Source organism: Myodes glareolus, chromosome 24, assembly GCF_982192425.1.
Source record: "Myodes glareolus chromosome 24, mMyoGla1.1, whole genome shotgun sequence".
Taxonomy (NCBI): Eukaryota; Metazoa; Chordata; class Mammalia; order Rodentia; family Cricetidae; genus Myodes; species Myodes glareolus.
This window is the reverse complement of record NC_142049.1, coordinates 50,733,292-50,745,320: the sequence shown is the minus strand read 5'-3', so window position 1 is coordinate 50,745,320 and position 12,029 is coordinate 50,733,292. Positions and strand designations below refer to the sequence as shown.

The 12,029-nt window shown below is 49.9% G+C and overlaps 1 protein-coding gene across 5 annotated transcripts; it reads left to right on the top strand.

The window, feature by feature from the left end:
• Positions 1-1,350: 1,350 nt before the first annotated feature.
• On the top strand, positions 1,351-9,908 carry Siglec10 (sialic acid binding Ig like lectin 10). Of its 5 annotated transcripts, none has more exons than XM_048432920.3 (11): positions 1,351-1,485; positions 1,573-1,950; positions 2,086-2,364; positions 3,173-3,220; positions 3,584-3,841; positions 4,060-4,107; positions 4,206-4,463; positions 4,535-4,819; positions 5,089-5,176; positions 5,271-5,382; positions 9,298-9,908. In XM_048432920.3, exons 1-11 carry the CDS (start codon positions 1,446-1,448, stop codon positions 9,556-9,558), a joined length of 2,055 nt encoding a protein of 684 aa, XP_048288877.3. In that variant the 5' UTR covers positions 1,351-1,445; the 3' UTR covers positions 9,559-9,908. The 5 variants fall into 5 exon arrangements, with proteins under 5 accessions (XP_048288877.3, XP_048288870.3, XP_085538894.1 ...); XM_048432913.3 differs by having other exon boundaries at positions 5,256-5,382; XM_085682768.2 differs by lacking the exon at positions 9,298-9,908 and adding an exon at positions 6,430-8,491.
• Positions 9,909-12,029: the final 2,121 nt, after the last annotated feature.

Genomic DNA, 12,029 nt, shown 5'->3' with positions numbered 1-12,029 from the left:
TGAGTCAGACTGTTCCATCACAAAAGCCCACCCCAGGATGACTGACAGCTCACCAAAGTGCGTAACTTGCAGGTTGGAGAGTGTCAGTTCACCTGGTCCCTGTTTCTTCTAATGACTCAATGGGTCTGGTCCTAGACTAGGATGCCCAATTTGTCTGATTGTTCTTAACAGTCCTCACTGCTTATCTATGTCTGGGGTGGGGAATCTAAAGAATCTACTCAGTTTTAGAGACTTTCTGAAGCCTTTAAGCTGTTTATTTCCTTGGCTTAACCCACTTCTTTACAGAGTGGAATGTTTCATCTCTCTTTAGAATACTCTATGTCTTAATGAGCTCCCCTAGGAAGTGGAGTATTTTATCTGCTACACTCATATGGGGGAATGGTAGAGAGACACTAGGGACATTTGGAGGCAGGTAGTGGTGAGTAGATATGATCAGTATACATTGTATAAATGTACGCTTTTTAAAATAATAAATAAAACATTATTTTCAAGGAATGCAGGCAGGAACAGACAATGGCCACTTCCTCCAGGACACCTATAGTGGCTTCCTTCTACCAGGAATAAGTGACCACTCCGCCGTATGTTTCTGCCATTAATGCTTACCCTAGCATCCCTGGAATTTGCCAGTGTCAGCCCCCGATACAGAAAATCTCACCAATACATGAATTGCACGTGGGACCTTCAGATCTCTGACTGAAGAGGAAGGGGAAATGGGGAGCTGTGCTGAAGTCTGTGGGTGCTTCTGGAGGTCAGTGTCAGCAGCTCAGCACGGAGAATGGACGGGTGGGTTGAGACCAGTCTATGTTTACCTAACTAAGGAAGAGGTAAAGAGAAACAAGCGTGCTGAGGAATACCCAGTTACACTTGAACATCAGACAAACCAAAACTTTATTTTTAACATGAGTAGGTCCATCAGGTGTTTGAGATATTTTTATACCAAGAAATAGAATGATTATCCTTTTTTGTACCTCAGTCAGCCAGGCATTCTGAATTTTATGTGGTGAGACCAGCTCCTTCCAGAAGCTCTCATTCCTCTGTACCCACCCGGACCCCCTTCAAGAGGCACTCACAAAACTTTGACTTCTGCTTTCTTACTGACCTGACACGTAAAGGGAAAGCCCCAACCTGTATCCATCCACAGCCAGGTCTCCAGGCTAGATACAGCCCTGTCCTTCCATCCCAGCCACCAGAAATGTCTGAGGAGGACCAGCTTCAAATACCCAAGCTCCAAATATCCCACATAACATACAATAGGCAAGTGGATACGGAGAGAGTGCATGAGAAAGGGAAAGACCAATGGCCGCAGAACTTGCCAACAGCCGTTCGTTTCGCACCAGTTCCCAGTGTTCAGCTTCCGCCTACATTTCCTCTTCACTCTCACTCCAGCGGTCACAGCTGGGGAAGGAAGCCACCTTGTGCAAGCCTAAGATCCTCCTAAGACCACGATGTCACTGCTGCTGTTTCTGTTGTCCTTGCTGTTGGAAGGTGAGTGGTCCCAAGGCCGGAGGGACCCAAGTTGGGGCTGGGGCTGGGGCTGGGGCTGGAGCTACAGGTCAAGCCTGTCTTCCTCAGGGTCTCAAGGTCAGGACAGAAACTACTTCCTCCAAGTGAAGAGGATTGTGAAGGTCCAGGAGGGTCTGTGTGTTGTCGTGCCCTGCTCTTTCCTCTCTCCTGAGAACCGCTGGCGTGACCCCACCCCAGCGTATGGCTACTGGTTCAAAGGCATCAGAATATCACCACCGAAGTTTGTAGTGGCCACAAATGACAAAGACAAAATGATAGAACCAGAAACCCAGGGGAGATTCCAGCTCGTGGGGGACGTCCGGAAAAAGAACTGCTCCTTGATGATCCAAGACGTGCGGTGGGGGGACTCCGCAGGCTACTCCTTCCGGGTGGAGCGCGGAGTGGAGAAATTCAGTTTTCAGAATGGGTTCTTTCTGCAAGTGGAAGGTAAGAGTTGTGGGCCTAGCAGGGGCCCCTTGTCTCTCACTGGGGGAGGAACAGTGGGAGATAAACCATGGTGCAAAGAAAGCCACTTCTAGGGAGGGGCAGCTGAAGCCACAGGATTGGCACCTTCTCCCTTAGTCCTGACTCACAAGCCAGATGTCTTCATTCCTGAGATCCTGGAGCCTGGGCAGCCAGTCACAGCTGTCTGCTTGTTTCACTGGGCCTTCGAGCAATGCCCAGTTCCTTCTTTCTCCTGGATGGGGGCTGCCATCCCCTCCCAAGAAACCAGACCACACACCTCCCCTTACTCGGTGCTCAGCTTTACTCCAGGACTTCAGCACCAGGATACCGAGCTCACATGTCAAGTGCACTTGCCCAGAAAGAACCTGCAGAGGACCGTCCGACTAAGCATGGCCTGTGAGTATGTGGTGCTTTGGGCCGTTCGCAGCCCTGGTGGTGGGAGGTAGAGGATCCCCCAACTCCATGCTCGGGAGAGATCATGGAGGAACTGGGGATGTGACTCGGTTGGTACAGTGCTTGCCTAGCATGCACAAGCGTGCACAGGGTCCCGTGTCCCATCCCCAGCACCACATAAATGAGAGGTGATGGAACACATCTGTACTCCAGCACTAGAGGGCCAGGAGTTTCAGGTCGTCATCCTCCGCTACATAGCACATACACATACTAGAAAATACAAGATCTTGTCTCAAAGGAGGGAGAGGGCTTCTGGGAAATGGCTCAGCTGACAAGTGGTTTGACACACAAGTGTGTGGGATGAATTTTGGGCTCTCAGAACCTGCATAAAAACTGGTCAGGCATGGTAGCCCACTGGTAACCTCATTGCTTTGAGTCAGAGAGACAAGTGAGCTCCAAGGCAAGTTGAGTAACTAAATTGGCTACCCAACTGGCAACCTGAGTTCAATGAAAGACATTGCCTCAGTAAACAATGTGAATACTGATGGTTCAGAAAGGTGCCTTACATCAACACCTGGCTTCCTCTTACATGTATGTGCACACATGTGCACCTATATACACATGCATGTTCAGCACATATACATACATTCAAAAGAAGTAGAGGAAGGCACCCCATCCTGGTTGGTTGCTTTTCTCCATTTCTGGTTGGTCACTTGCCTTCCCTGGGGTGGTGGCGTTTTCTTTCCTTGGGGGACTTCTCATGAGGAATAAAACATTCCCCCTCTGAAGAAGACTCATAATGTTCTCCCAGATGCCCCCAGAGATCTTGCTATCAGCATTTTCCGTGACAATGTGTCAGGTACGAGGGTCTCCTGGGGTGGTGTAAGGTCGGTCCAATCCTCTTTCGGAAATGAAAAGTCTGGAGTGGGGGGAGGAGAGCGGGGACAGGCCAAACTCTTCCTGCTGCCCCCCCATGTCCTACTCCCTTACCCTTCCCTTATCTTTACCTTTCTGTACCTCTTTATCTCTGTCTCTGTGTCTATCTCTGTCCATCTCTGTCTTTGTGTCTTTCTTTCTATGTCTGTATCCATCTCTGTGTCCATCCTTCCTCTGTCTCTATATTTCTGTGTCTCTCTATTTCTGTTTGTTTCTGTCTTCATCCTTCTTTATCTCTTTCACTGTCTCTATTTCCTCCTCTCTCTGTGTGTCTCTTTGGCCTCAGAATTGCATGGAAATACCTCGCACCTGGAAGCCCAGCAAGGCCAGTCCCTGCGCCTCCTCTGTGCTGCCGACAGCCATCCTCCTGCCACACTGAGCTGGAGCCTGGAGGACCGAATCCTCTCTCGGTCCAGCCCTGTGGGCTCCAGAACCCTGGGCTTGGAGCTTCCCCGGGTGAAAGTTGGGGACTCTGGACACTACACCTGCCAAGCAGAGAACAGGCAGGGTTCCCAGCAACACACCCTGGAGATCTCTGTGCTGTGTGAGTGTGATCCACCACAGGCGCCCAGCTCTGAGGAGGGAAAGGAAGGGGAAGAGGGTTGGGGAGCAGGAGGCTTACAGCAGTCAGACCACCAGGCAGCTTAGGTTGGGGACCCAGTGAGTGACTCACCCACCCTCAGCTTCCACTTCTGGGAGGGATGCTATACCCAGAGAGAAGGCCCTGGCCTGCCTGGAGCCAGTTCCCTGTCTTCATTGCAGATCCCCCAGAGGACCTGAGAGTGACTGCTTCCCAAGCAAACAGGACAGGTAGAAAGGACGGGCAGAGGAAGCTGGACATCTGGGTGGGGATGGGAGGCGTCCCAGTTGATGGGCCTCATGGTGACTCTGCCTCCTGTCCTCCCCAGTATTGGAAATCCTCAGGAACGGCACCTCCCTCCCTGTCCTGGAGGGCCAAAGTCTCTGTCTAGTCTGTGTCACCCATAGCAACCCCCCAGCCAGTCTGAGCTGGACCGGGGTGGCACAGACTCTGATCCCGGCCCAGTCTTCAGAGCCCGGGATGCTGGAGCTGCCTCTGGTCCAGAAGGAACATGAAGGAGAATTCACCTGTGCTGCACAGAACCCACTGGGTGCTCAGCGCATCTCTCTGAGCCTCTCTGTGCACTGTGAGTGGGGAAAGGGACACCTGGGACCTGTGATGGGGGCCCCTGCTGACCCTTCTCTTCCTTCTCCACAGCCCCCCCACAGATGCCCAGATCATCCTGCTCCTGGGAAGCTGAGGGTCTCCACTGCAGCTGCTCCTCCAGAGCCTGGCCCACCCCCTCCCTGCGCTGGCGACTGGGGGAGGGGCTGCTGGAGGGGAACAGCAGCAATGCCTCCTTCCAGGTCACCTCCAGCTCCACAGGACCATGGGCCAACAGCTCCCTGAGCCTCCATGGGATGCTCTGGCCCAGCCTCTGGCTCAGCTGTGAGGCCTGGAACATCCATGGGGCTCAGAGTGCCTCTGTTCTGCTCCTGCCTGGTAAGGACCCTTTGGGACTAAGCTTATCTAAGGAGGGCCCGAGTGGGCTCTGTGGTTGGAGCGAAGTCTAAGAGGGTATCGACCCATGAGCTAAGTGTGGGTGGAGAGGAACGGAAGTTAAGGCATGACACCCAGCCCAGGATGCAGTCATGTTTTTTAGAAGGAAATAGGAAAGAATCTTGGCCATGGTGTGCAGCAGGAACTGGAGTTCAAAACGCCCACCCTTGTGTGTAAGATCACATACATGGTGTGTGCTCATTCTTCTGTAGGTAAGGAGAGTTCCACAGCCTTCTCCAAGGGAGCACTCTTGGGCTTTGGCATTACAGCTCTCATTGCCCTCTGCCTCATTATGATCATGTGAGTTGGAAGGAGCTGTTGGGGGTGGGGACTGGGATCTGGGCTTTCTGAGAGAGGGCAGATGGAACAGTGGATGTAGAGGTCATTTCCTCAGCGTGAAGACCCTACAGAAGAAAGGAACGCAAGAGGAAGCCTCCAGACCCAAGATCTCACGGGGCAGCACAATCCTGGATTACATCAATGTGGTCCCCAAGACCAGGCCCCTGGTGAGTTGCCAGTTGTGCTTTCTACGTCAACATTCTCTGCTACTTCTGCACACATCCCTTCCCTTCCCTTCCTACACCTTTGCCTTAGAGACATGAAGCATCCAAGATTAGAGCCAAACCCTGGTTTCCTCTGAGCTTTCACATCTTCCTCTGCTTCCAAGTCTGAGGAACAGAACGTGGACTCTCTCCATAGATGGCTTACATTTCCTCCATTATTGTCGCCACCAAGGGCTAACTAGCTATGTTTAACCACTAATGTGTAGCTACTGTGCTGGGGATAGAACACAGAGACATGTGCATGCCTGGCGCTCTCACCTTTCACTAGGGGATTCTAGGCAGGTACTCTACCGCTGAGCAACATTTCCAGCACCTCTTTGGTGGATGCCAGATGAGTGCTGTACCACTGAATGACATCCTCAGCCCTACCCAACAATTATTAATGTCCTTGTGATTTGGTACATCCTACTGATTAAATACAGAACTCAAAGTAGGCTGCCTAGGCTCCCATTCCCCCTGTGCCCTCAATTTTTTTAACCATCATCTTAGGCAGTCACTGTATTTCTCTGTGCCTCAACTGTAATATTGGGATAATAGTGGTAGTGGTGCCTATCTCCTGGGAATGAATGAATGTGTGTGTGTGTGTGTGTGTGTGTGTGTGTGTGTGTGTGTGTGTGTGTGCGTGTACACCCGTCTGTATACACATGTACGTATATATATTGCATCTGTAAAATATTCAGAGGAGTTTGTGACCCTTATTGGGTTTTTAGTAAACACTAGGTACCACTATGAGGTCACAGCTACCTGGTGATGCTTAAATGAACATCCATGTCTCCAGCTTCTTCCCTGCATTCCAGACCCTTACCCAACCTGCCGGACAGCATCTACACTCAGACATCAGTGGGAATGTCTTACCTGAGCCCGTGCAAAATCAACTCCTGACTATTTTGCGCTTCATGCTCTCCTTTTGCTTCTCTCTCTCAGCAGGTATTAGCAGCTTTTCTCCAGCAAGCTAAAGCCTTTGCATAATCTTTCACTCCTGTTCCCCAGAACGGATCCTAGTCTTCGCTCAACTCCAGCTGCACACCATAGCTTTCTTCACGACCTCCTCTGATTCTGTTCTTGTCCTTCCTGCACCTGGCATCCTGTAGAAACCACACCGGCATACCTTTCCTCTGGAATGCTACGCAGACAGAAAAAGGAACAAACTCTTGATGCACAAGACACATCACACAAATGAAAAGTCTCTGAATGTTACATACCACATGATTCCATTTATCTCTCATTGGCAAAGCTACAAAATTACAGAGATAAAAGGCTGGAAACATAGCTCGGCTGGCAGAGTGCTTTCCTAGCATGCACACATCCCCAGCCCAGCATGAAAGTGCGCACAGTGGTGCCTGGCAAACACTAGTGGAGACAGGAGGGTCGAAAGTGCAAAGTCATCTTGGCTGTATATAAAATTCAGAGTTGACCTGAACTACACGACACAGATCATGGGTGAACAAATGCTTGTGGTTAGGGGGAAAGCATTCCCTGAGTGCAGGACAGGGTCCTGGATCTTGGCTGTGGTGGTCACGTGTGTCTACCTGCACTAGCAGGAGGAGCAGTCTGGACCTGGACTTATTCACACAGGGAGCAGCCTTGAGGCCAGGCAGATTCCTGCACCCCTGAGCATACTCAGATAAAGAACATACTCCTGAGTAAGTTCAGTTCAGGAAAAAACCTCTGAGAATGAACGCCCAGTTCAGGAGCACAACCCTGGGCATGCCCAGCTAAGGCTACAGTCCTGAACATTAAGAAGCACACCCCTGCTCAGTTTAAGGTCATAATTCAGGAAGAAAACCTGGCAGAAATGCCTCTGGGCACGCTCAGACTTGCCTATAAAAGCTGACAGGAGCACTTTGAAGGGGGGCTAGTATAGGATTCTCCCCTAGAAGGCAGGTAACGACGCACACTGTGTAGAAATCGGCGTCCTTCTGTGAATACTGCATCCCTGGAAAACTGGGGTAAGGGCACAGGGTTCTCTGTGGTACTTCTGTGACTGTGTACTTTTCAGGAAGGCTCTCATGTAGCCCACGCTGGCCTCAAATTTCCTCCGTAGTCAGGGATTTTCCTGAATAGCCAAGGACAACTTCAAACTTCTGATCCTCCTGCCTCCACTCTCAGAGTGCGGTCAGAGCAAGCATGTGCTACCGTGCTTGATTTAGGTGGTGTCAGGGTGGACTCCAGGGCTCTGTGCATACTAGGCAAACAGTCCACCCTGAGCTACATCATTGGCTCCACTGTTGACACTTTTGCAACTCTTTGATCATTCCAAAATGGAAAGTTGAAAAAAAAATCACAAATCAAAACACCTCAATTCCTATTAAACCCACCATCGATCACGTCTTTGGATTTCCAAAGTCATCGCCAGGGACTTTGAGGTAGAGTGCTTTGCCTTGTCTTACCCACAGAGGCCATATTGCTTTTTTAATTTTTCAAATTTTAATATTTATTTGGTATTCTTTATCAGCATTATTATCGGGGAATGTGCATGCACGCTGCGATGCACATGTGTAGGTCAGAGGCTGACTTTCAGGAGTCAGCTCTGTCTTTAATTTCAGGTTCCAGAGATGGAACTCTAGTCTTCCAGCTTGCACCCCAAGCACGTTCCTCACCACGGCATCCTTTCATCTCCCACCTTGTTCTTCCTTAAGCGGAGACCCCAGACCCTGTTCAAATACTTGACTTTGTTGCCTTCCTTCAGAGAGTTTATCACAGAAACCGCACGGTTCCTGGCTTCATTTAATACTCTTTGCTTGATAATCACCCTATCAAAGATGTCACTTATTATTGGCATTTGTATCTATCAGACGTGTCTATTTATAGGTACAATGTGCCACAGTACTCAGACAGTGAGGTGATCAAATTGGGGCAATTAGCATATGCTCTCTACCCCAGGATTATTTCATCTATAGCAATGACTCTTTCTTTAATTAGTTTGTTTAAGATTTTTTTTTTTTTGAGACAGGGTCTCCCTGTGTAGTTCTGACTGGCCTCAAGCTCTTAGAGATCCGAATGCCTGGGTCACCTAAGTGCTGGGATTAAAGGCGTGTGCTACCACACTCAACTTTATGCTTTATTTTTACTCCTAATTGTGGTGTGTGTGTCTGTGTGTCTGAGTGGTGTGGTGTGTGTGCAGTATGTGTGTGGTGTGTGTGTGGTGTGGTGTGGTGTGGTGTGTGTGTGGTATGTGGTGTGTATGTGTGCCTGTGATGTGTGCTGTGTGTGTATGTGGGGTGTGTGCGGTGCGTGTGTAGTACGTGTGTGGTGTGTGTTATGGTGTGTGTGTGGTGTGTGTGTTATGGTGTGTAGTGTGTGTGGTGTGTGTGGTGTGTGTGTGTTATGGTGTGTAATGTGTGTGTAGAGTGTGTGGTGTGTGTGTAGTGTTGTGGTATGTATGTGGTGTGTGTGTGGTGTGTATGTGGTGTGTCTGTGGTGTGGTATGTGGATGTATGTGTGCATGCATGTGTTTGTGCGCGCATGTGCACACACACATATGCGTGGGAAGTTCTTGTAGGGGCTAGAAGAGGGCTCAGAGTTCCTGAAGTTACAGGTGACTAGGATCTGCCAGGAGAAGGTGCTGATGAGCAGACTTGGGTCTTCTGGAAGTCCAGCAGGGGCTCTGAACTGCTGACCTGTCTCTCCAGCCCCACCTCGGGCTCTCTCTTCTTCAGAGCGCTCAGCGTTTGTGTGCTGCTTGCTCCTTGCTAGAGCCCCAGTTCTCAAGTCAGTGCCTGGGGCATGCTAGGTGCACATGCCTGGCGCATGCTAGGTGCACAATGCCTGGCGCATGCTAGGTGCACAGTGCCTGGCGCATGCTAGGTTCACACTGCGACCTGAGTGGTGAGTGAAAGGTGTTTGCTGTCCCCTCAGGCTCAGCATTGGAAGGCCAAACCCGAGACCCCTCCAAGGATCCCGCCCTTGGACGCTCACTCCCCTGAGTCAAAGAAGAGACAGAAGCAGCCACCGTTCACTTCTCCTGCCTGCCCGGACCCCAAGCCATCCTCTGAGGCCCCAGTGTCTGAGAATAACCCAGAAGAACTCCATTATGCTGCTCTCAACTTCTCCCGCATGAGACTGTGGGAGACCCAGAATCCCCAAGACACCGATTATGCCGAAGTCAGGTTCCACTGAGATTGTTCTGGACTTGAGAACTGAGATCTCCTACCCCCAAAGGAATGCAGTTTCTCTTCTTAAAACAATCCTCAGGAGGTACATGTGCTTGCCAGCAAGCCTGGATCCACATGGTGGAAGGAACCTTCCACAAGCTGTCCTCTGACGGCCCGTGTGCCTGCCAGTGAGTCTGAAGGTCAGAGGACAGCTTGGAGGAGTCAGCTCTGGTGAATCCTGAGGATTAAACCTAGGCTTCTGGGCCTGGTAGCAGGTATCCTAACCTGCTAAGCCATCTAAAAGACCCAGAAAAGAGATTTAATAGAAGAGGCCTAGATCAGTCATTAGCAAAATAAAGCTTTCTTGTGTTTGCACATCTTGAAGGTAGTGGGCGCTAATGGGCTGGTTGGAGAGGGACTCTGGCCATCCTTCAGATTCAAGCTAGGTCTCCTGACTCCCATTGTGGTATTCGTCCCCACTTACACCCATTAACACAGCACTGCTGGTCCCTGAGAGTTCTGGGTAACACTGCCTCTCCCTCAAGTCCTAAGTCATTGTTGCGGAAGCCATGACCTTGACACAGGTATTTTGAAATAACTGACCTCTACCCAAGTTGTTGCCTTAGCAACAAGGGGCCTATATGATCCAAGGCCAAAGGAGCATTCAAGGGTGGCTTCAGAGTGGAACTGACTGTAATAGGATCGCTCATCCTTTATGCTGTCTGTGGACACTCACCCTGCTTTCCCTGGTGTCCACCCCCCAACCTGCCACACTCACCCACTCCAGGCTCTATCTGGGTCCCCCTCCACTCCCATTTTATCTGAATGTTTGTATGCGTGTGGGTGCATGTGTGTGAATACATTTGTATATGTGTGTGTTCACACGGAATGTGATGTCAGGGATAATATCCATCACTCTTTTCCCTTATGCAACAGGTCAGATGGAGTGGTTGCGATGAGAATGTTTTCCGTTGGTTCCTATGTTTGAATGCTTGGTTCCAAGTTGGTGAAACGTCTTGGGAAGCATTAGGCAGTGTGGTCTAACAACCCCATACAAAGCACATTTACAGAAATAGGGGTGACCTGTCAGCACTCAGTCAGAACAGCTAGCATCCCCAGACAAGAAACCTGAGAAGTATCAACAACCAAAGAATTTTAGAGAAAAATATTTGAGAAAAAAAAATGGGATTTCCAGAAATGATCCCATCTGTCCCATGTATGACTGACAAAATGACAGTAAAGTCACCAAGACAACATCAATATTACGAGAGAGGAGGGCGTGCAGGTGGTGTGGTGCCAGCCACGTTCTACTGCGTCTGGAGACCTGTGGGACAGGAGTGGCAGGGCTCCCAGCGCTAGAGCAGTTGACTCTGAAAGTGCTTGATAGCAAGTAAATAGTTACTCCATCCTCATTAGCCGTGTTCTACAAAGTCTTAGGGCCACATGACTGCTAATGGGACCAGTGATTCTTGACCTAAACAGCCACAACTGTGGCCTTTCTTGGTTGAAGTTGCTTTTTTGGCTCTCTACAGGATGAGTATCCAAAACTGGGCTCTCCTTGAAGCAAAAATAGGAGGACATGGTTGACCACAGGGAAATTTTTTTGAGTTTTCTGTCTTGGGGGGCATAAATAAAACTTTATTCACTTATTTTATGGATATCAGTATTTTGTCTGCATATCCTAAGTGTGCTTTGTGCATGCCTGGTGCTGGGGTAATCAGACGAGAACACTGGATCCCTGCCACGTGGGTGCTGGAAACTAAACCTGCTGCCCTCTGCATGTGCGGCCCGTGCTCTCAGCCACTGTGCCGTCTCTCCGGCCCCTTACTAGGGATATTTAGGCTTAAGCACTAGGGTTAAGAGTCCCGGAAGGAAAGATAAAATACTTAAGAGTATGGGTGTGGGGTTCACTAAGAGGGAGTTGTCAATTCTTTTGTCTCTTGACAAGAGAATAAGGTCCTTTCACTAGGCATGGTGGCGCACATCTTTAATCCAGCACTTGGGAGGCAGAGGCTGGCGGATCTCTGTGAGTTTGAAACCAGTCTGGAATACCTAGTGAGTTCCAGGGTCAGGGTCCCTGCCTCAAAACAACAACAACAAAAGACTAGAACTCCGCATTTGTCCGGTCCTACAACTGTAGGCTGACACATCGCTTCTTAGTGTGTGGGAGGACAGAGCTTAGTTGGGGAGTGCTTGCTAGGCAAGCATGAAGCCCTTGGTCCAATCACTAGCATCACACAAACTGGGCATGATGGTACACTCTTGTAAGGAGGACCGGGAGTTTAAGGTCATCTTCTGTTACACAGCAAGCTTGAGGCCAGCCTAGGCTACCCGAGACTCTGTTACATGGAGCACAGGGCACAGTGACTTATGCCTTTAATCCAAGCACTTGGGAGGCTATCTCTGTGAGTTTGAGCCCAGACCGTTTTACATTGCGAGTTCCAGGCCCATCAGGATCACCAGAGTGAGAACCTGTCTCAAGACAAAACAAAAATT